The sequence below is a fragment of the Oryctolagus cuniculus genome, chromosome 8 (genome assembly GCF_051225735.1).
Source record: "Oryctolagus cuniculus isolate XC-2025 breed Fujian yellow rabbit chromosome 8, ASM5122573v1, whole genome shotgun sequence".
NCBI lineage: Eukaryota > Metazoa > Chordata > Mammalia > Lagomorpha > Leporidae > Oryctolagus > Oryctolagus cuniculus.
The window spans coordinates 121,091,350-121,116,070 of NC_142874.1; the positions used below are offsets into that span (position 1 = coordinate 121,091,350).

Here is a 24,721-nt window from a genome sequence, read left to right on the forward strand (position 1 = left end):
TAAAGACCCTATTAAATCAGAAAAAAAATGTCATTTCTTTGTCTCAAATTCATCAATGGCTGCTCATTGCACTTAGACTAAAATCCAATTTCCTTTCCATACTTCATAGGAAGTGGCACTCCTGCTCCTACTTATTTGACTTTTGCCCTACTTTCTCCCCTTTATTTACTATGTCCAGTAACAACGCCTCCAAATCTTCAAAAACACCAAGATCTCTGCCTTTGCTGCTCCATTTGCCTGAAACACTGTTTCCCCATATTCCCACATGGCGCTGTCCTTCATTTCAGGTTAGCAGCGAGCCTTCCTGGGCTTCCCTCTAAGCAACTCCACCCTATCATTCTCTATTCCCCCTTTTTCTTCCTTTATTTTTGCAACACTAAACACTGATATTTTAACGGGTATATGCATATTTATTCATTATTATATCTGTATTTCTTTAGAAAAAAAATATTCATTCATTTGAAAAGCACAGTGACAGAGAAAGAGGGAGAGACAAGGCAAGAGATCATCCATCCACTGGTTAACTCCCCAATTGCCTGCCACAGCCAGGGCTGGGTCAGATCAAAATCCAGATCTCCCATTAGCGTGGCAGGAACCCACATTCTTGGCCCATCATCTGCTGCCTCCCAGGCACATTAGCAGGAAGCTGGATCAGAAATGTGGAGTAGCCAGGATTCCAATCAGCATTCTGATGTAGGATGCAGGCATCTCAAGAGTTGATTTAAATTACTGTGCTATCACATCTTCCTCTTAACTTTTTAAAAATTTATTTACATATTTATTTGAAAAGGAAAGTGTCAGAGAGAAAAAGAGAGAGAACAAGAAAGATATCAGAGAGAAAGAGATAGAGATAGAGATAGAGATAGAGAGAGAGAGAGAGAGAGAGATTGAGAATCTTCCATCTGCTAGCTCATTCCCCAAATGCCCCTAATAACCAGAGCTAAGCCAATATGAAGCCAGGAGCCAGGAACTCCATCTGAGATTCTCACGTGGGTGGCAGGGGCCCAAGCATTTGGGCCATCATCCTCTGCCTCTGAGGTGCATTAGTGGAAAACTGGATTCAAGTGGCTGGGACTTGAGGAACTGCTACTCTGATACAGGATGCTTACTATTTTATAATTTTAAAGCAGCAGAGAGAAGAAAGTTTCTGTTAGACATTAACCTTCCCTATTTTGACTTTGAGAAAAATGCCTATACTACTGTTCTTCCTTCCTATCCCTTTGCTTCCTTTCCAGCAGTTCTTCCCACACCATGATATTCCTTGTTCGGGTGCAGGCCAATGAGTGGAGAGGTGTAGTCAGAGTTGGAAGACAGGGAGAAGAGATGCAGGCAAGAAGGAGCAGACATTCCAGTTCTTTTCATTACACTGCCATCCCTGCAGAATGCATCATAAAACAGAAGCAAAGCTATTAAAGCTCCAAGAGATCATGGAAACATCTGTGTGTTACCTATGCAGTATTAATGAGGTCTGAGAGTTCACCAACATGAGCTGGGATAACTGAATTACAGCAGGGGAAGTCACTAATTAGATGGTTCCGCTGACCAAGCCCATCTGGTGACCTGTTTTTAACCCTCTGTGGTGAAAGCAGGGTCATGAGGAGCTTCTGCACCGGGGATCACAGATTGCTTTCTAGGCTGTTGTTCACCATTCTACCATGTAACCATCTACAGAGAATACAGGCTGCTTTGTCAGAAATGTATGGAGTTTCTTTTAAATGTAAAACAGAAAATGGCTTAAAAAATTGTAGGTGAAGGGTATGTCCCTTTGCTAATTAACTATGTAGAAAAATCTAATTGTTTTCAAATAAATTATTCACAGTATGATATTAGTAATGAGACACAATTCTTAGTCACACTAATTTTAGCAAAGATGCTTTTAAAAATACTGTTTCTCCTTTTGACCTGTCAGCATCAGAAGCAGGCAGCATGTTTAGGGAATCAAACAGGAATAGTAAGTATTTGTTAGAAAATAGAAGCAACAATGATTTATCTTGAACTCTATAATTGATAATTAATACAAACAAAATAGCACTTCAGTTTAGTAATAACTCTAAGGTCATATTCATTCCATAAAGCACCTAAAGAGCTATGGCATTTTTTTTGGAGATATTTATTCAAAAGGAAGAAACAGGGGAGGGGGGAGAGAGAGAGAGAGAGGGAGAGAGAGAGAATGAATTTCTGTCTGCTGATTTACTCCTCAAATGCCACAACAGCCAGGGCTGGACCAGACTGCAGCCAGGAAGACCAGACACATTAGCAGGAAATTGTACTGGAAGCTGAGCAGATGGGACTTGAACCAGTGTTCTGATATTGGATGCCTGTGTCTGAGTGCACCACAAAGTTATTTATTTATTTATTTTGCAGAGTGCCACCGAGAGAAAGAGAGTGAGAAACAGTGAGAAAGAATTTGCATTTTTCTGGTTTACTCTCTGAACGACAACAGGGCTGGGCCAAGACAAAACCGGAAGCCAGGAACTCCCATGTGGGTGGCAGGGACTTGAGTACTTGAGTCTTCATTTGGTGCTTCCCAGGCACATGAGCTGGGAGCTGGATTGGAAATGGAGTAGCTGGGACACCAATCTGCACTCCAATATGGGATGTGGGCATCCTTCCAAGTGGCAGTTTAATCCTCTATGCCTCAACGTTTACCCCATAACTTGTGTGTATACAGAGAAAATGCACCCGTATTTGATTCTCTATGAAAATGATACACAAACAATATCTCTGACACTGAATAACCTACATAGATAATAATAGTGAGAAGTTATGATCAGACACAATTGAACAATCATGTAGTGGAGGTGTTTATGGCATTGGATATTAATTTAAACTACAAAACCATTAATTTCATGAAATTTTACTAGACAAAAGATAAACACAGGCAGTACTCAGTATTTCACAGCAGTGTGAGACCATAAAAATGACAGTTGAGAGGCCCATGTTGTGCTGCAGTGGGTTAAGCCATTGCTTGCTATGCTCGCATCACATACGGGTGCTGGTTCAAGTCCTGGCTGCTTTATTTCCAATCCAGCTCCTTGATAATGAGCCTGAGAAAGCAGCGGAGGATGACTTAGGTGTGTGGGCCCGTGCCACCCTTGTAGGAGAGTAGGATGGAGCTTCTCCCAAGGGCCTGGTCCAGCCTAGCCAAGGTGACCAGTCTGGAGCAAACAAGTGGATGGAAAATCTCTCTCTGTCTATCCTTCTGTCTCTGAACTCCACCTTTCACATTAAGAAATAATTTGTTTTAATGACAGTTGAAACAGAGAAAAGAAATATTAAAATCAACAGGGATGAGGGTGAGTTTGTGGCACAGGTTAAGCCACCTCCTGTGACACCAGCACCCTATATGAGCACTGGTTCTAGTCCCAGCTGCTTCATTTCTGATTCAGCTCCCTGCTAATGCTCCTGGGGAAGCAAAGGAGGATGGCTCAAGTTCTTGGGCTCCTGCATCCACACATGAGACCTGGGTAGAGTTCCAGGTTCCTGGCTTCTGCCTAGACCAGTCCCAGCTGTTGTGGATATTTGGAGACTAAACCAGCAGACAGAAAATCTATCTGTTTCTTTCTGTCTCTGCCTCTCTTTCTATAACTCTGCCTTTCAAACAAATAAGTCTTTAAAAAATGATAATCAATGGGAGAAATTATGTTCGTTCTATGATCTTTAAATACTTTAGCCAAACAAAAAGTCTTACTATGGTTAATAAATGTACAGGGAGCTAAAAATGGTGAGCTAATATTTATTCAGTACACCATAATTAAAAACACTGAGAATTAAAGTGTTTTATTCTTTGGTAAAAATTCCCTCAAGAATACACGGTGCTTGGCTTGTCTGGTCACAGAACTTATGATTAAGAGCAAGCATCTTTTCTAGGCCTTGGCAAATTATCAGATTTCTTCCTAGGTTTGCATCAGCTTCCAATGTTCTAACCTTAGGCCTTTCAATGTCATGAAATATCTCTGAGAACTCCTTTCCAGGGAAGTTTGCTGCCAGTGTCACTTCCGCTTTTCATCAAAACCACTTTACTCACATACAGGGATAAGTCTTTCCCATCAATGCAATCTAAATGGCTCACCCAGTTTCTTTTATTAATGAGCCAAGATTTCAGCAAGGACAATTTACTTAACATTTGATTTTACCTACATCCATTTTGTTTATCTTGGAGGCTATACTATAGCTCAGTGAAACTTTCACCGATACTCACAAAGCACCATCCTTTCTCTGTGGCAATTTGCAGCCAATGCTTCCTGTGAGTTTTGTGGCATAACCCAAATTAAAGTTCCTCCCTCTCGGTTGGGAGAACATCTCTCACCTCAGGTGAAGTCCTGATGAACAACCTGCAGAACAACTTGTCAAAACCTATCTCCTGCCTGCTACTATAGGTGGCTGAGTCATGGCCTCACTGGCAAGGGCTTCTTTACCAAAACCAGGTTGTCACAAGTGCTCTGGCTCCAAGAACCAGCAGGTTAGCAGGAGAAATACTTGTGATTGCATGGGCATATTTTATGATAGGATGAGAAAACACTGGTCTTCCTTCCAAAGGTTTCTATGTTTTTTTTAAATGTATTTATTTATTTATTTGAAAGGTAGACTTATAAAGAAGGAGGGAGACATTAGGGAGAGAGAAAAGGAGGGAGAGAGAAAGAGAATCTTCTATCTGCTGGTTTACTCTCAAAATGACTACAATGGCCAGGGCTGGGAGCCAGGAACTTCAACCAGGTCTCCCACATGGGTACAAGGGTCCATGTGTGCATTGAATCATCTGCTGCTTTTACAGGTACATAAGTAGGGAGCTGGATTGGAAGTGGGGCAGCCAGGATTTTTTTTTTAAATATTCATTCATTCATTCATTTAAAAGGCAGAGTTACAGGGAGAGGGAGAGACAGAAAGAGAGATCTTATATCCACTGGTTCACTTCCCAAATGGTCTTAATGGCCAGAGCTGTGAAAGCCAAAGCCGGTAGTCAGTAGTTTCACCCTGGTCTCCCACATTGGTGCAGGAACCCAAGGACTTGTAGGGACATTAGCAGGGAGCTGGATCAGAAGCAGATCAGCCAGGACTCGAGCCAGCTCCCACATGAGATTCCAGCATCACAGGTGGTAGCTTAATACTCTATGCCACAGCACTGACCCAGTTTCTGTATTTTTACATGATCATTTGGTAGCACTCTGTTGAATTTCTAGATGTACAAAATATTAGAATTGACAGAGACACTGATATACAATTGTGCCTGTTATTCATGGGGAATACATTTCAAGACCCCCAGTGGAGGCCCAAAACTGCAGATAACACTGCATCCAAATAAACTATGCCTTTCCCCTTTACATACATACCTACAATAGTTTAATTTATAAAGGAGGTACAAAGAGGTATTAAGAACAACTTATAACAAAATATAAACATTATAATAAAATTATATTAATGTGTTTTCTCTCAAAATACCTTATAGACTGCACTAGGCCTTCTTTTTGGGATGTGAGATGATTCAATGTTGTGGTTGAGCACAGGCAACTGAAACCATAAGGGGGCACTATTGCAATCACTATTGTATAACTGATAATGCAGATGGCCAGGAAGGTATCCAACAAAGGTGCTAGGTACAAAATAACCTCGTCCGCCTCCCAGTCCAATGTTCTTTCCTGTTCTTCTTATATTTTTTTCTGTGCCATTTCCTTTTAGAATTTTGATATATACTTGTAAACAAGACCCACAATGTGATTTAATAAATATTGCCAGGTTGGGCTGTCTGCAACCCGAAATGTACATCTTTATGTGCTATTAAGCATACACAGCCATAGAGAAAGCCTGTTTTAAAGTGCTTTCTAATACTTTCATGGTGGTCGGTGTCAAGGCCCAGTAAGCTAAGGTGCTACCTGCAATACTGGAATCCAACAGAAGTACTGGTTTAATCCTGGCTGTTCTGCTTATCATCCAGCTCCCTGTTAATGTGCCTGGGAAGGCAGGGGAAGATGGCCCAAGTACTTCGGCGACTGCTACCTATGCAGGAGACCCAGATGGAGCTCAGGGCTCCTGGCTTCAGCCTGACCCAGCGTGGGCCATTGTTGATCATTTGGGAAGTAAACCAGAAGATGGAATTTCTCTCCCCTTCTCTTTCTCTCACTCTGCCCTTCAGATAAATAAATTAAATATTTTTAAAAAAGAATACCTTTATGAGCAAAACAAAATTTAAAAATAAGAAAGTATGGGAAATAATCGGAGAGTTAAGAGAGAAAATTCTGGGTAAGCTCATTCCTCAAACACAGTCAAGTTTGAGCTGGTGCCCGTGCTGTGACGCAGTGGGTTAAAGTCACAGCCTGCAGTGCGAGCCCCAGACATAGGTGCCAGTTTGAGTCCTGGCTGCTCCACTACCAATCCAGCTCCCTGCTAATGTACCTGGAAAAGCAGCAGAAGATGGCCCAAGTGCTTGGGCTCATGCACCAACATGGAAGACCTGGAAGAAGCTCCTCGTTCCTGGCTTCAGCCTGGCCCAGCCCTGGCTGTTGCAATGGATAGAATCTCAATCTCAGTCTCTCTCTCTCTCTCTCTCTCTCTCTGTGTGTTTGTGTGTGTGTGTGTGTGTGTATACATATATACATATATATGTACATATATATATATATATCTTTCCTTCTCTCTTTCTATAACTCTGCATTTATTTATTTATTTATTTTATTTATTTATTTTTTGACAGGTAGAGTGGACAGTGAGAGAGAGAGACAGAGAGAAAGGTCTTCCTTTGCCGTTGGTTCACCCTCCAATGGCCACTGCGGCCAGCACGCTGCGGCCGGTGCAATGCGCTGATCCGATGGCAGGAGCCAGGTGCTTCTCCAGGTCTCCCATGGGGTGTAGGGCCCAGGGACTTGGGCCATCCTCCACTGCACTCCCTGGCCACAGCAGAGAGCTGGCCTGGAAGAGGGGCAACGGGGAACTCCGCATTTTTGATAAATAAGTCACAAGAAAAAAGAGTTAGGGATTACTTAAAAAAAAGGTTGTGAATTGCAAATACCCCTGCTTTTCTTGCTGCAAGCTGGTTATCTTATGCTGCCAGTACCATCTGGTTGCATCATAAGTGTGTGGAGATTATGCATTAAACACACAGTAATGATAATGTGATCAAGAAACAGAATGATGGTGCAAAAAATAACAGATAAAGCTTTTTTAAAATATGAAATGTATCTTGTCTATTGTGAGTTCATAAATTCAAGCAAATTATTGCTATCTTACTTGAGTGATTGAATGAACATGCATACAAGAAGAAAGAGGAAATGAGGTCACTTCTTTAGAATTTCAGCTTGTGCATACCACACATGCACACACAGGCACACACATGCATGCATACACTTCAGTATCCATGAAAATACACACGTTCATGTGGCCAGCCATCCCTGCTAGAGTACCATTTCTGTCAGAGACCTTATAGAAAGGGCCTGGGGGGTCAGTGTGTATGCTGTAATAAGATCCAGCTCCACTTCACTCATACTTTCCACCCTATTCCTATAATGCATGATTGCCCACATGGATGTGTCCTTACTATATGGATGGTTTTTCTTCTCTTTTAGTACCAGGTTCAAATCGCTTACCTGAATCATGTCGCTAATGCACTCTAGAGTCTCACATATACTAAACTAAAACCCCAGGTACACTTCAGGTTGTTTGCAGTTTCAGTTTCATTCAGCACCATGCCAGGATTTAGGTAGAGTATTAACTGATGACAGGTTTCAAATAAAAAAATTAAAAATGGAATTATATTAGAAATTTATTATCTGTTCCTTTTAGTTTGTCTATATGAGCACATGTTAGTGAAGTTCTTGATATGGCTTTGCTTTTTTGTTGCCAGAATGATCAGTTTTACACATTAAGTATCTCTAATCCTAGGTTGGCATTATAGCGCAGTCAAGCTGCTGCCTGTGACACCAGCATCCCGTATGGAGATGAGTTTATATGGCTATCCACTTCCAATCCAGCTCCCTGCTAATGCTCCTGGGAAAGCAGCAAATGATATGGCCCAAGTACTTGGGCCCTGGACATCCACATGGGAAATCTGTATGGAATTCCAGGTTCTTGGCCCAGCCCTGGTCTTTGTGGCCATTTGGGAAGTGAGCTAGCAGATGGGTGATCTCTCTCTCTCTCTCTCTCTTGCTATCTATCTATCTATCTACCTATCTATCTTCTCTCTATGGCTTTACCTTTAAAATAAATAAATAAATCTTTAAAAATATTTCTACTTTGACAATGTCTCCACTTACTTTACTATGTTCCTGCTTTCCTATACATATGAGACATCCAGGCTACACTGAAAGCCTAGATGCAGGTAAGCATTGATAAGATATTGGAAATAAAATTGGGCTAGGGGCCAGGCATCTAGATGCATACATGTCTTGGATTTCAGTTTCCTTAACTGTAGAGAGAAGTCACTGTGTTAGAATTCATTTTTTTCCCACTAATACCCACTGGGTACTTTGTGTCTTTTATTGGCCACAGAAATTCTAACATCACTGCTCTTCCTCATCCTCTTTAAATCACAAGTGAAGAATGTCAGCTTTAATTATTGATATAATTGTCTACATATGAAATATAGTCAGGGATAAAAAAAACACACCTGGGGACACCTTCTGGCTCTAAGAGTGAATGGCTGAGTATACAGCATAGATGACTAAGTGTAGAGTAAGATGACACTTTAAAAAAATCAAAATACCTCGGTCTATATGAGGCCAGATAATTCATTTATTAAAACTTCATTAATAAGAAACTAGGTCTTGAAATCAAATATCAACAGTACAACTAGAAGGGAAAGTACAGGTAAAGAAAGGAAATAAGTGATCAAAGAGGTGATGATTAATAACAATAACTCCAAATAGAAAGTTGACCTCTCTACTAGCAAAGCATGTAAGGCAGAATCTTTTGTTCCCTTCACTTAGTCAAGGAAATTACCTTCAAAGTCCACATCTCCAACTACTCTTGTCTTCCCTGTCACTGGGTCATGGACATAGTTGATACCCACATCAATTACAGCAGCACCTTCTTTAACCATATCAGATGTAATCAACTTGGGAATACCTGAAACAAAACAGAGTAGTGAAACACTCTGAATAACACTTAAACTATTTCCTTGAGTATAACAAGGGTATAAATGGCTAATGTTGCTACAGAAGCATCCTGTGCTTCATGTGGTAGAAAGAGCACAGAAGCTGATGGACATGAAACAGGTGCCTGCTGAGGTGAAAAGAAGTGAAGCAGAGCAACATGGAAATGGGAGGCAGCAAGAAGGAAGGAAGGGAGCAGCATGGATGAGGACAATCATAAGTCCTATCCCCAGGTGAGGCAGTAAACAGTAGAGTGCCACACATGCAGTAGCATCTCATCAACTCCAAAAGTGCAGTGACGTCTTCAGCTTTGGTATTTTTTCCTTGGTTTCTTTGATTCATTATGTCTGTGACTTTGAAAGGTGGAAGGTGTGGTAAGCTCTCCTCATTATTGCTCCATTTCAGTTTAAGAGGGAGATCTAGAAAAGTGGGCATATGGCATAATGGTTAAGATCCCTATGGCCCACACCGGAGTGCTTCAAGGTAGTGGGTAAGGCTCAAATAACCGACTTGCTAACACCTTTGTGGAAGACCTAGATTGGCTCCTGGCTTCCACCCAGCACATCTGGGGGAAGGAACCAGCAGATGGGAGTTCTTTGTCCACCCCTCTCCCTCTCCCTCTCCCTCCCTTTCCTTGTCCCTCTGCCTCAAAAAAAAAAAAAAAAAAATCAGGTTATAGAGATATAATGTGTGGGGAGCAACTCGGACTAGACTAAGTTACTGGAATTAAGACTTATTCTATACATCTGCTCTCCCACAATATGGCGCTGGGAGAGAAGAAAACAGCTTCTACACAGCTGCCTCCAGTTCAGCCAATAAACTGTAGGACTTGCTCCTGATTGGAGGAGAGCAGCGTACTCGGCGTGTGGGCAGCCGAGTTGGGATTGGCGGAGGAGGACTATAAAGGAGGAGAGAGACGGCATGCACCAGGAACATCTAAGGGGAACATCTAAGGGGAACACCTGTGCAGCCCCCGAGAGAGCCGGCCGGCGGTGTGCCGCTCCCCTGCGGAAGTGGGGAATGTGGCCAGGGGGAACTGCCCTTCCACGGAGGTGGAAGGGACAGTAGCCAACCCGGGAAGAACCAGCAGCAAACCCGGGGAGGGCCGAGCAGACGAAAGAACAGCGCAGGGTCCTGTGTCGTTCCTCCACGAAGAGGGGGAGCGACATAATGGTGCCGTGACTCGGATATGAAGCCTAGGCAGGGCTTAGTGTCGTTCCTCCACGAAGAGGGGGAGCGACATAATGGTGCCGTGACTCGGATATGAAGCCTAGGCAGGGTTTAGTGTCGTTCCTCCACGAAGAGGGGGAGCGACATAATGTTACAATCTATTTCCTATAATTATTTTCAAACTTTTTTATAAGTACAATACCATCAAACAATGCAAATTCTCCCATTTTTTTAAGTGAATGTTTAATAAGCCATCCACAAACTTACTGGATTTAAATAATAAATTACTAATATGTCTCATGTTCTTGTGGGTTGGTTGAGCTCAGATGAATGGATCTGGTTTTTGATCTTTCATGTAACTGCAGTCAGATGGTGTTAGAGGCTAGAGTCATCTTAAGACATCACAAGGCTGAGTATCCAAACCACTCATTCCCATGGCTGCATTTGATGTACGCACTGGATGGTCGCTCAGCCTAGGCTGTGAACTGGAGCATTCCCAGGCACAGGAAGGAGAAGCTGCCTCTCTCCTAAGGCTGGGACCCAGAATAGAGCATGCCACTTCTGTCATAATCTGTTGCTCAAGCAGTGGCAGAGTCCACTCAGATTCAACAGAAGGAACTAAGACTCTAATTTTTTTTTAAATATTTTATTGATTTATTTGACAGATAGAGTTACAGTGAGAGAGAGAGAGAGAGACAGAGAGAAAGGTCCTCCCTCTGTTGGTTCACTCCCCAAATGGCCGCAACAGCCAGAGCTGCACCGATCCGAAGCCAGGAGCCAGGTGCCTCTCCCGGGTCTCCCACACACGTACAGGGGCCAAGCACTTGGGCCATCCTCCACTGCCATCCCAGGCCGTAGCAGAGAGCCGGACCGGAAGAAGAGCAACCAGGACCAGAACCAGCACCCATATGGGATGCTGGCACCATAGGTGGAGGATCAACCTAGTGCGCCACAGCGCCAGCCCCTGAGACTATTTTTTTTAAGAGGGAAAAGAATAAAAGAACTTGCAAGCATCTTTACCATAATGCCTCTGGTTGAATTTTCTCACTTTCGAATTCTATATCCCTTGGAGGAAAACCTATCTGTTGTGTTGTCAGAGGCCTTATTCTAGCACTTGAACAATGCATTTAATTATTCCAGATGGTTTAAATGTCACCTTATGACATATGCTAGTATTTCAAAAAGTTCATGGAAAATAGAATTAAAGTACAAATTTATTTTGGTGCAAGAAATTTTAAATCCATGCAAATGTGTGCTTTTTTTTTTTAGTGATAGTAAGATTAAAGGCTGACAAATTGTCTGCAGTGATATATATGTGGCTATCTGGTAGGTTCCTTAGTTATATAATGCATATTTCCGTGTTTGGCTATCCTTGATATAGAATTTTGTCCTTTTTTTTCAGTTCTAACATAAAACTGTGTATTGCTCTAAAGATAGCTAGAAAATCCTGTTTCTTGTCCTCCAATAGAAAAAGAAAATACACATTAAATATGGCTACAGGGTATTTTTTTAAAGATGAAAACATTGGGATTGCCACTTGCAATGCCACATGGCATATTGGAGTGCTAGTTCAGAGTCCCAGTTGCACTACTGGTCCTGCTTCCTGCTAAGGTCCCCAGTGCTTGAGTCCCTGACACATATATGAGGGGTTCAGACAGTTCTTGGCTGTTAGCTTTGGCCTGATCTAGCTCTGGCTATCGCAGTTGTTGTGGGAGTGAACAAGAGGATAGACTATCTCTCCCTGTGTCTGATTCTCTGTCTTTCAAATAAATAGATATTTTTTAAAAATAGATATTCATGGATACTGATTGAAATCCATCTGCCTTCAATTCTTATATTCTTTGAAGTTTCCAGCAATATATGTGAGAACTGAAACCACCCATACCCACATAGGTTATTGTATACAATAACACAGCTTTACTATTCCATGTCTTCCTCAACATGTCTTTATTATTCCAGGAAACTCTTGATCAGAAAGATAAAAGCTGAAAGTAATTCTCAGAAACATATTAAAAATCTCATTTAATGGACATCAAATCATTCAATATTTCATTAGATAGTATCAAACAGCTGTTTATCCTCTGAGACTCTTTGAGACATGCACTTCAAAACCTTCTGCCTGCAAAACCTTTTCCAATCCTAAATTTTATTTTATGGTCTTTATCCAATCTTAAGCCCCCACGTAAAAAGGCTTAAAAAAAAAAAAAACCCTCTAATGTTTATATAACTATTCTGACTTTGCTCCCATATTCCTAAGATGTTACCAAGGAAAACTGGCTCTTGGTGGGGTGGTTTGGGGAATGATTTGTGATTTGCAGAATTAGATGACTTCTGTGGTATAAACCATCGATGACAGATTTCAAGCTCTTTACATGATATCACTGAAGATGGACTTGGGAGCGGATGCTCAGAACCAACCTTGCGGGCTACATGGAGCTGTCTCCAGCTCACTACTGCTGCCAAGGATCTAGCAAGGTAGATCTTACTCACTCTTCAGTCCCATAAACTCAGATTTATCGTATTAATGGGTTGTTTGGGTGATATTTTGGGGGAGCTAGCATTTGACAATCTTGGATACATGAAGATCCGATCAAGATCTCTAGGTTGTGATCCAAAACCTCAACTCAGAAACCATGACTGCCTCCTTAGCCCCTTGAGAACTCCTACTGGGACCGGGAGCTGTGGGTCTCCCTACCTAGGGTAATGAGTTAGCCCCAAATTGAGTCAGAATTCTGGTTTCTTCTAACTGAAGTTTGTCCTTTGATTATTTGATCAGATATGGAAATTTTTTTATCCTTGGCAGAAATCATTTTGTTATTAACAAACACTAGTTTTCTCTGCTCCTGTCATTTTTGTTGCATCTTTGTAAGATAAGTTTACAGGAAAGGAAGAGATGCAAGTCAAATAAAACTGACTCTATGGAAAGAGTGGGTCAGAAGGTTCTGCTGAAATTTAGAAACCTCTTTGGAAAGAAAAACTTGGCCTCAGGTCACTTAGCAAAAATCTTGTGAGCAGTTTTCTCAGTCTTGTTTTGTCTGTGAAATCCCTCTAAACCTTACTGTTTATGGGGAAATGCAAATGAGTCAGGTTGGCAGCTGACAGTAGCCCAGCAAGGAGACCATGGCAGCTGATACAGGAGGGCCATGAGCAGCCCTTTCAGCTTACTGCTCATCAGTCTAAACCTAAGACCACTCCCCACTGATACACACTCCTGCATCTCACATGAGTTTACCTCACAACCCAAACTGTTACACTGATTATCTTTTTAAATGGCATGATTTCATTAAGGAGCATTTAAAATTATAATAGCCATTTTCCAGGAATTTCTTTGGAACAAAAGTGTTCAACTGAGAGACACCTTTAGAACAAAAGGAACAGCCGGCGCCGTGGCTCAATAGGCTAATCCTCCACCTTGCGGCGCCGGCACACCGGGTTCTAGTCCCGGTTGGGGCGCCGGATTCTGTCCCGGTTGCCCCTCTTCCAGGCCAGCTCTCTGCTATGGCCAGGGAGTGCAGTGGAGGATGGCCCAGGTGCTTGGGCCCTGCACCCCATGGGAGACCAGGAAAAGCACCTGGCTCCTGGCTCCTGCCAGGATCAGCGCGGTGCGCCGGCTGCAGCGGCGGCCATTGGAGGGTGAACCAACGGCAAAGGAAGACCTTTCTCTCTCTGTCTCTCTCTCTCACTGTCCACTCTGCCTGTCAAAAAAAAAAAAAAAAAAAAAAAAAAAAAAAAAAAAAAAGAACAAAAGGAACAAAATTCCAAGTATTCAATAGTCTGCATCTTTCAGTGAGTTTGAAGAGAAGGGTATTCAGATTCCAAAATTGTTTGGCAGAGCTTTATCTCTGTTTAGATTCCTCATAATCACAATACAAAGCTTGTGGTCTTCACCCTATCCTTGGTCTTCTCCTAGCCTATGTTTCTCCATCTTCCTCTCATTCCTGTCCCATCCTCACTGCCCAGAAGCCCCTGATACACAATTACGTCATAAGGTTATACCTTCCTCAAAATTGATAAAAAACCTTATTGTCAACCTCAAGGTTTAAGCCTTATTCTGAGCTGAAAGCCACTGTTAAATTTTTTCCAGAGCCATGCAATAGAAGTTCCAAAGAAATTAGGAACAGTTTAAGACAGCATAGACCAGAGCTCCCAAATCTGTACTTGTTAGTTCTTATGATCAGATGCAAAATTATGTACAGAACGTAGAATCTTAAGACCTCTATCTCCAAAGCAGGGATTTACACATCAGTGGACAATTTGATGTCCTTCGGAAGCTATCCCAATATAGAGATTGGACTTTGATATAATTCTATAAGTCAAAACAAAAGATCAATCCCTGGGAATTCAGGATGGACTATTTAATGCCTTTTGAAAGCACTTAGAAAAAATTCTGATGCAGATGAAGCTCTAATTTTCTGCTCACCTTTGGTAAACAACCGTAAGCCAAGAATACATGACTTAAAACATAAGAAAAACCAGAATGGAAAAGAATTGCCAGACCTCCATTCTCCGGCTGGACACTCTGAAAGAGTCTTAGCAAAAGCAAAACAACCGAAAAAATAAAAACTCAGGAGAAATTGATCGCCTAAAACAGTATGATTTTCCCACTCATAAAAACAAAGAGAGAGCTACTTAGTAAAAAAATCTGCAGATAAAATGAAAGAACATTGAGGGAGGAAAAATAACACCTAACGGGAAAGAATGTGAAAATGGAAGTGTTTTTATGAAAAATAAAATGTCCTATTTTTCATACTACCCTTAAATTCACATGGAGAAATGTCTCAATGTCTCAAGATATTAAACAACAGTCTTGATTTATGTGGGTCTAAAGCCTATTCTTTGGATTCAACATCTTTCTTGGAGTAAACAAAGTCCGCAGCTGGTGGGTGTTTGTGATTAAGCTCCCGTCTCTCCCTGCTTCCCAGCCTAGAACAGAAGTACAGTGTTTTTCCTCCGTGGTACCAAACCTGACAATTTTATATTCTGAAACAATATACTGATGATCTTTTTCTTTTCTTTTTTTTTTTAACTTTTATTTAATGAATATAAATTTCCAAAGTACAGCTTATGGATTACAATGGCTTCCCCCCCATAACGTCCCTCCCACCCGCAACCCTCCCCTTTCCCACCCCCTCTCCCTTTCCATTCACATCAAGATTCATTTTCGATTCTCTTTATATACAGAAGATCAGTTTAGCATACATTAAGTAAAGATTTCAACAGATCTTTTTTTTTTAAATCCTTGAAAACTTCCTATTCTTAATTGCAGTCACAGCCAATTTGGACACTAGACTTACCAATACCTTTGTGTCCAAATCTAGCCCAAATTGAAGAGCCCAAGGTGGTGCCAGAGATTTTGTAGGTATAACTTCATTGATACAGATATGATTACTGGAGCTGAATCCATCCAGGGTCACATTGACCTCTTTAAAAATCTATCTAAACCTACATAAACTTTAAACCAAAGCAACAGCCTTCAACTAATGGAGAATGAACTGATTCATAAAACATTTATCTTTTTATCTAAAAACCCCAGTTAATGGGGATATAGGTTCATTCAAGATCTTACAGCCATATCCCCTGCAGTAGCAAACTCAATTCTGTTTTATCTTTGTGTCCCCTTGAGGGCATATATTTTACAGTCTTAGATCTGTAGTTTGTTTGCCTTATCATCTCTTTAGATCTCTTTTATCTGCATTCTTTTGGAAGTAGCAGCAATATATCTTTAGCTGTTGTTCCCTAGGAGTTTATGAAGGCAAACTCATGCTTTTCACATGTCCTCAACCAAGATCTAAGTAATGTGAAATTCCATTATATTTCTATTCTTATAATGTGGATGAAAATTTGAGGCAGAGCTTATATTTCAGAAGATATGTATCACATTCTGAATTTGAAGTTTCTAACAATTTCAAGTACTTTTATGTCTATCTATCAGCAAATATAACCCTAACGCACATAGGTAACAAATATTACAAGTATAATAAACTAATTATTACATTTTACAAAAAAATTGCTGTTGCAAACTCATACTTTAAAATTGAGCAGTTTTCAAAACTCACATTTGTTGTCTAAGTTTCCAATGAAACACATTAACTTGAGTATGTCATTCAGTAACACAGGAAATTGAATTGTTACATACTTATTATCATAAAAATTCAAGTTTTACAAGTATAATTATACAGTAAAGCCCAAGGGAAGTTTATGGAGATAAGTTTGTTGTACTTTTCTTTTCCCAAGCTAATTAGTCAATCTATAAATTTATTTCTGACAGAAGAAAAGGTCTATTATTAATGCAGAATTTAAAATATAATTGGTTTAATTATATTAGGTTGAAATATTCTCATCAGGAAACAGTCTATTTCTGATTCATCTAAAATTTCTCTGTTCTAGGTGATATAGCTCTTAGATTTATAAGTAGACTAACCAATGGAAGCTCTCCACAGAATTATACCACTTCCTGGGTTAGACCTTTCTTATTAGAAATAAGAAATATGACAAATCTGCTATGTCATCATATAAAAGGAACAATATTATCTTAGCAAAAGATATAAATATTTAACATTTTGAAAATGATAGTAATGCCTACAGCACCCAGGGTACTCTTCTCATCCTAGGAACTAAGTTTCCCTTAATATGAAGGTACAACCATTACCTCTTGAACAAGTGTGAAGCTATATGCTTAGAGCCAATTAGAGCTTCAGCTGGGTGTTTTCATAAATCAAGTTGACAGTCTCAGAACTGTGTTCACACGAAATTTAAAAAGAATTAGTCCTTCCCCTATGGATCCTCCTATCATTGTCATCTTTAAGTCTGTATGAAACAGCTCAGTCAAGGCATCCTGATAAAGGTAGCACAGTATTTACACATCATTTTAATTAGTATAGTTCAAAGGGCTGTGCAAACATTACCTAATTAAACTTCATAATAATTCAGTGAAGCAAGAGAAGGTTTACCCATTATCCTCATTCACAGAAGAGAGATTTTGAGGTGCTGAGAGGCTAAATGATTTCTTAGTTTCACAATGATGAGTCACAGATGAGTCTGGGAACAAAACCAGAACTCCACTTCAGATATAAAAGTGGCACCACAGAAATGCTTATTCAGGTGGATTGCTACGTTAGCTGAAAGCTATCCTATTATATAATAACAGAAGTAATTACAATGAGGTTAGTATGAATGTATAAATTTCTTTTTAGATTAGAAAAACTTTTTTCAGCAATATTTGCTTTGGAAACAGACATATGTTGTTTCAACTCACCCTAAATAATTTAGTAGTAAGAATTTCTTCTTCCAAGGGTCATCCTCATGTTATTTCTAGTAGTCCTCAAAACTATGAGAGTCTTCATAAAGTTCATGGAAAATGTTATTATGAAATAACTATACATAGAATTTTTAAAGCTACATAAATAATAAAAAATAAATTTATAATAATAACATAAATTTACTCTTTATTTCCATTGATCACAGAGAATATCTTAGTTTTTTCCTACTCACTTCTCTGATTTCTATTATATATGGATATGATACCTTTTATGAGAGCAATGTTCTTGTCTAACACAATACCTGAATTCTCTCAAAGCTTCTTCTCCTCGGGGTTCCAGCACAGTGCTAGGTTCTTATGGCTGTAAGGGCCAGCAGGGTCCTACTCTGTGCCATGCTTGATCACCAGAAGCTACAGAACTCTTGTATTTAGAATTTCACAGATCACTCTAGAGTAGTTACATCAGTTTCTACCCTGAACCATTCTTCTGAAATGTCAAAGGAATTGTGGCATCCAGATGTATGCAAGACATATTTTACCAATGGCCATTTTATGCACAGAATATTAAAGTCAAATTGAATGGATTTAAAGCACTTTTAACTCTTTCTTGAAAACAAAACTGGTTACCAAGATCAGTAAATGAAACGATCAAAAAGGAAAGACTCACTGGGTAGAAACAGAAGGGGTTAGGGTAGCTCTCAACGTGCAAGAAGTCCCTTAGGTTTTTGAGAGTCCATGTAGAAAACTAATATCTCTATTTTAAAGGTATAGCTCCTGAAAGCCAGATAGTATACATAATATATTCAAATGAGGCCTGATGCTTAGGAAACAGTAACTATTTTTTTATAATCTCAAGTATTCCTTTCATATGTAGTCCTGAATCTTTCCTTTGCCCTGCCTCCTTCAACATTTCAAGCAGAAGTTATAGCTTTCTGTGCCATTGATTCAGAAAACAGATACTGACCAAAAAGAGAAGAATGAACTTATATCCTAGCTCTGGGATTTCAAAAGCCTGGCATTTTAGAAGTACAGAAAGACTCAACCTAGAAAACAGAAGGAATAAAGTAAGAAAAATCAGAGGAGAGTTGGAGAAGCAGTGAGAGCTTCAAATGCCAGAGGTTCCCAGGGAAATTTTTTTTTTAAAGATTTTATTTATTTATTTGAGAGGTAGAGTTACAAGTGAGACGGAGAGATAGAGAAAAAAGTCTTCCTTCCTTCCTTTTTTTTTTTTTTTTTTTTTGACAGGAAGCGTGGAAAATGAGAGAGAGAGAAAGAGAGAAAGGTCTTCCTTTTCCGTTGGTTCACCCCCAATGGCTGCTGCGGCCCAAGGACCTGGGCCATCCTCCACTGCCTTCCCAGGCCACAGCAGAGAGCTGGACTGGAAGAGGAGCAACCGGGACAGCATCTGGAGCCCCGACTGGGACTAGAACCCGGGGTGCCAGCGCCGCAGGCGGAAGATTAGCCTATTGGGCCACGGCACTGGCGAGAAAAAAGTCTTCCTTTCATTGGTTCACTCCCCAAACGGCCACAATGGTCACAATGGTTGGAGCTGCGCCCATCCGAAGTCTGAAGCCAGGTACTTCTTTCCAGTCTCCCATGCAAGTGCAGGGGCCCAAGGACTTGGGCCATCTTCTACTGCTTTCCCAGGCCACAGCAGAGAGCTAGATTGGAAGAGCAGCAGCTGGGACTGGAACCAGTGCCCACATGGGATGTCAGTGCCTCAGGTGGAGGATTAGGCAGATACCCTAGATAGTAACAGAGTTTCCTGTATGCCCAAAAGTGACTGGAATTTGTGGAGAGATTAAAGCAATTCATTGCAAGAGGCCCAGGTAGACAGAAATGAGGGGCTCTTTTGAAGGTGAACACATAACTAGTTGGCCAAGAACCCAATGAATGATGGTTACTTCACTGGGTGAGAATTCAGAATCAAAACAGTGAGAACTAAATATCCCCACACTGTCTTGATACTTCCATGTAACCTGAGAGAGGACAAGAGTACAAATAGAGTAGCACACATTTGGGAGAGCTATTTTACATCTCACACGTCTAGATCAGAGCAGAGCTTCTATCAGACTTGCAGACTGATGAGTAAGCCATTTGGCTTATAAACATATGAATGAATCAATCTGAGATAAGCGGAGCCCAGTCCAGTGTGTCAATCCCCTGCCAAAACATGGATTTATAAGTTATAATAATAATGACTGTCATTTTAAACCACTGGGTTTGTCAATGTTGGTTCTACTGCAATAGCACCATGTAAAAATATACTTCTTAAAAGTGATTATAACTGAAACACTTAAAAGGCATTGGTAAGAAATTTATATGTACTCCATCAATTATATTACACATATGCAGTGAATTTATTTTCCATCACATCTCTAACATCTCTACACATAATAGTAAGAAAGGTTTCTTAATACTCCTTCATATCATGTACATCAGAACTTATTCATATTGTCATTTCCTTTTCCTTTCGGAAAAATTAAATAACATAGGAAAATACATGGAGAGGAATATAAACAATATAAAGTAGGTAAAGAGAGAAAAAGACATCTATCTGTTACCCCTACTCAAATTCAACCAATATTAAGTACTTTGACATATTTTTTCAAGTCTTTTTTCTAAGTTTATACAACTGAGGCATACATTCACTGTCATTTAAACTATCAGGGGCCGGTGCTGTGGCTCATTTGGTTAATCCTCTGCCTGTGACACTGGCATCCCATATGGGTGCCGGGTTCTAGTCCCGGTTGCTCCTCTTCTAGTCCAGCTCTCTGCTGTGGCCCGGGAAGGCAGTGGAGGATGGCCCAAGTGCTGGGGCCTCTGCACCCGCATGGGAGACCAGGAGAAAGCACCTGGCTCCTGGCTTTGGATCGGTGCACCACCAGCCATAGCGGCCATTTGGGGAGTGAACCAATGGAAGGAAGACTGTTCCCTCTGTCTCTCTCTCATTGTCTAACTCTGCCTGTCAAATAAATAAATAAAAAAAATAAACTATCAGAATTACATATAGATAAAGCACTGCTTCAACTTAATCCTCAATCTATTCCTCTTACCACATGGCTGTGTACTCTAATCTTTAATTTTCTCATTCTTTTATCTATATTATGTACACATGAAATATATATCAAACACTGAGATGTCTTTAGAGCATGGAGAAGGAATGAGGGAGAAGCACATCTTAGATCTGTTACTGGGAATGATCTTGCTACTGGGTTGGAGGTGAAAATACACAGGTATTCATGATTATGTTATTCTATTAATCATATATTCTGAAAACTTACCAAACTAACATAGAAATTCCACTGTTGTTTTTTATGATTTATTTATTTATTTATTTGAAATTCAGAGTTACACAGAGAGAGAAAGAGAGGCAGAGTGAGAGGTCTTCCATCTGCTGGTTCACTCTCCAATTGGCCTCAACAGCCAGAGTATTGCTGATCTGAAGCCAGAGCCAGGAGCTTCCTCTGGGTCTCCCATGCGGGTGCAGGAGCCCTAGGACTTGGGTCATCTTCCACTGCCTTCCTAGGCCACAGCAGAGAGTTAGACTGGAAGTGGAACAGCCAGGACTTGAACCAGCATCCACATAGAATGCCAGCACCGAAGGCAGCGGCTTTACCTGCTGTGCCACAGTGCTGGAATCAGAAGTGGAATTGGAGGGCCAACACTGTGGTGTAGCAGGTAAAGCCACTGCCTGCAGTGCTGGAATCCCATTTGGGCACCAATTCACGTCACTGATCCAGCTCTCTGCTATGGCCTGGGAAAGCAGTACAATATGGCTCAAGTCCTTGGGCCCCTGCATCCACATGGGAGACCCAGAAGAAACTCCTGGTCCCTGGCTTCTGATCAGTGCAGCTCTGGCCATTGTGGCCAATTAAGGAGTGAACCACTGGATGGAAGATCTCTCTTTCTCTCTGCCTCTCCTTCTCTCTCTGTATAACTCTTCATTTCACATAAATAAATAAATCCTAAAAAAAGAAAAGTGGAGTTGGGGGCTGGTGTTGTAGTGCAGCAGGGTAAGCTGCCATTTGCAGTGTTGGCATTCCATATCAGAGTGCTGGTTCAAGTCCTAGCTGCTGTGCTTCCATTCCAGCTTTCTGCTAATGTGCCTGGGAAGGTAGTGGAGGATGGCTCAATTGTTTGGGCCTCTGACATTCATGCAGGAGACCACTCTGGAGTTCCTGGCTCCTGGCTTCAACCTGCCCCAAACCTGGATGCTGTGGCCATTTGATGAGATAACAAGCAGATGGAAGATTTCTCCCTTTCCCTTTCCCTCTCTCTGTGTGTGTGCACAGACACACACATGTGTCTGTCTCTGTTTTTCCTTCTTTCCCTGCCTTTCCTACTAATAAATAAATATATCTTAAAAAGAAGTGAAGCCAGGTCTTAAACTTGTGTACTCCAGTATGAAATGTGGGTATCCCAAGTGACATTACTAAATGTCAGCCTCTGAGAAAATTAAGATTAAAATTTTTTTGTTTAATTTGTCAGCATGATAAATTACAAGGATTGATTTTCAAATGTTAGACTGATACTGGATTCCTGGGATAAATCATCTGATCATGGTGTGTTATCCTTTTAATATTTTACATTAAGTTTGGATTAAATTTTTCTTTTTCTTTTTAATGATTTACTTATTTATTTGAAAGTCAGAGCTACACAGAAAGAAGAGAGGCAGAGAGAAAGACAGAGGTCTTCCATCTGATGGTTCACTCCCCAATTGGCCGCAATGGCCGGAGCTGTGCTGATCAAAAGCCAGGAGCCAGGAGCTTCTTCCAGGTCTCCCATGTGGGTGCAGGGGCCCAAGGACTTAGGCCATGTTCTACTGCTTTCCCAGGCCACAGCAGAGAGCTGGATTGGAAGAGGAGCAGCTGGGATGCGAACTGGCGCCTAAATAGGATGCCAGCCCTTCAGGCCAGGGCATTAACCTGCTGCACCACAGCACCAGCCCTGTGAATTAAGTTTTTCAAACTACTTACTGAGGTGTACAGATCTAATGTAAACAATTTGATGAGTTTAGAGTAAGTATATGCTCATGAAATCATCTCCACAACCAATGCTACAAACAAACCCTTCTTCTAACAAATTTCTTGCTGCCATCTTTTTAATTTGGTTTTATTTTATTTTATTTATTTTCAGGGGATAGAACACTTAACATAATATCCATCCTCTTAGCAAATTTTTATCTAAGCAACACAGCAATGTTAGCTGGAGGCACTGTGCTATGCTGTAGATCTCTGGGACTTATCCATAAGGTATAACTGAAACTTTGTACCATTCAGTAGTGCCTACCCCATTTCCCCTCTCCTAGCCACTGGCAAACACCATTCTATGCTCTGCTTTTACAAATTTGATTATTTATTTTTAAAATAATTGTGCTTTTAGTTAAAATAACAATAAATTATCTTTTAAAAAGATATAAATATTAGGAAAAATTGTAAATATTTGCCAATGTAGTTTCCATTTTTATTCTATTCTATTGTATTCATTTGCATTGAACCAGAACATCATTCAACATGTTTTTATTGTAGTTCTTCTCATGATGAATGATTCTAGCTTTGGTACCTGACAAAACATCTTTATTTTACTTTCACTTTGAGAGGATGTTTTTCACTGGTATATAATTCTAGAGTGACCATAGTTGTTTTGATCTCTTATTTTTCTCTCCATCTTTAAAAATATTCTCCTATTGTATGCTCATTCGAATTGTAGTTAATGATAAATTTGTTGATATCCTTAATTTTTTCCTTCTGTGTGTGGCATATTTTTTCTAGGTGGCTCTAAGATTTTTCTCTGTTATAGGTTTTCATTAGATTAATTACAACATATCTTGGTGTAATTTTCTTTAGACTTCTTATCCTTGAGATTTAGTGAACTTCTTAAATCTATGGGCTTATATTTTTCCCAGTTTGAAATATATTTGGTATTATTTATTAAAATATTTTCCCTGTTTCCTTCTCTTTCTTGTTTCCTTAGAAGACTAGTCATACATATAACAAAGTGTCTGAGTGTGTCCCTATAGTTTGGTGATGTATTGTGCATTTTTAATTTTCTTCCTGTCTATGTACAGTTTTGGACTGTATTTATTGTTTTAAATTCACTAATATTTTCTTCTTCAAGTTGTAATCTGCCATTAACATCATCTTTTGTATTTTTCATCTCTGACATTGTAGTTTTCATTTCTAAATTTCATTTCATTTTTAAAAATATTTTCCTCATGTCTCAATTTAACTTTTTAGAATAAAGTTATAATTGTTTTGATAATCTCTGATAACCCTAACATTTGTGCCACTTCAGACTCAGCTGCAATTGATTAACTTGTCTTCATTTTGAGTGCATTTTCCTGCATATTTTTGTTTGAGTGCCAGACAATATGAATTTTACCTCATGGGCGCTAGTTATTTTATATTTCTATTACTACTCTTGAAATTTGTTCCATGAGGTCAACTTACTTAGTTTGGTTCTTATAATTGTAATACTTAACTAATCATGAGTGAAACAATGTTCATTCTAGGGAACAAATGATAAATGAACCAGAAATTTTTATATGAAATGTAGTACTCCAAGTAGCATCTTAAATGCTAGGCCAAATTCCAGGCCTGTGTTGTTTTTATTTTAGAAGTTTTTCACTTTTCATTAAATTTAAGCAGGAGCATTTTGAAACCCTTTTTGAATTATTACTTGAATTTCAGTTTTGAATTGTTCACTGCTAATGTATTAATTCAGTTTTGAATTGTTCACTGCTAATGTATTACTTCAGTTTTGAATTGTTCATTGCTAATGTATTAATCATTTAAAAACTGTGTTTCATGTGGGTTGCAGGGACCCAGCTGCAAGCCGCCACCTGCTGCCTCTAGGCATGCCTAAGCAAGAAGTAGAACTGGAAGCTGAGCCAAGACTCAAACCTAGGCTCTCCAAGGGGAGAAAGCATTTCAAGCCTCATCTTAAGCATATGACAATCATTTGTTCCTGCCATTAATTTTTCTAAATTAATCTTATATCCTGAAACATAACTAAACTCATTATATTGGTTTTAATCATTTTTAGTTGATTCTTTAAAAGATCACCTTTATAAGACTCAGAGAGCTCCCTCCTGAGCTAAGTTTGCTGAGTTTTTATCTAGGAAGAACATTGGATTTTGTTAAATGCTTTTTGTATATCTAATAAGATGATCATATGGTTACTGTCTTTTACTGATGTCATGGGGTGTTAC

At 40.0% G+C, this 24,721-nt stretch overlaps 1 protein-coding gene across 6 annotated transcripts in view; it reads right to left on the bottom strand.

Moving 5' to 3' along the window:
- Window positions 1-24,721, bottom strand: part of MTHFD2L (methylenetetrahydrofolate dehydrogenase (NADP+ dependent) 2 like) — a 151,396-nt gene that overhangs the window by 24,328 nt on the left and 102,347 nt on the right. For 4 of the 6 annotated variants that reach the window (XM_008267752.5, XM_051819695.3, XM_051819689.3 and 1 more), the window contains one exon: window positions 8,929-9,054. The exons of 1 other annotated variant lie outside the window; for it this stretch is intronic. In XM_008267752.5, coding sequence (XP_008265974.1) covers window positions 8,929-9,054 — 126 coding nt within the window. Of the gene's footprint in view, window positions 1-8,928; window positions 9,055-15,387; window positions 17,289-24,721 lie in introns of those variants that run through there. One more of the 6 variants, XM_089302644.1, reaches the window with a different exon arrangement.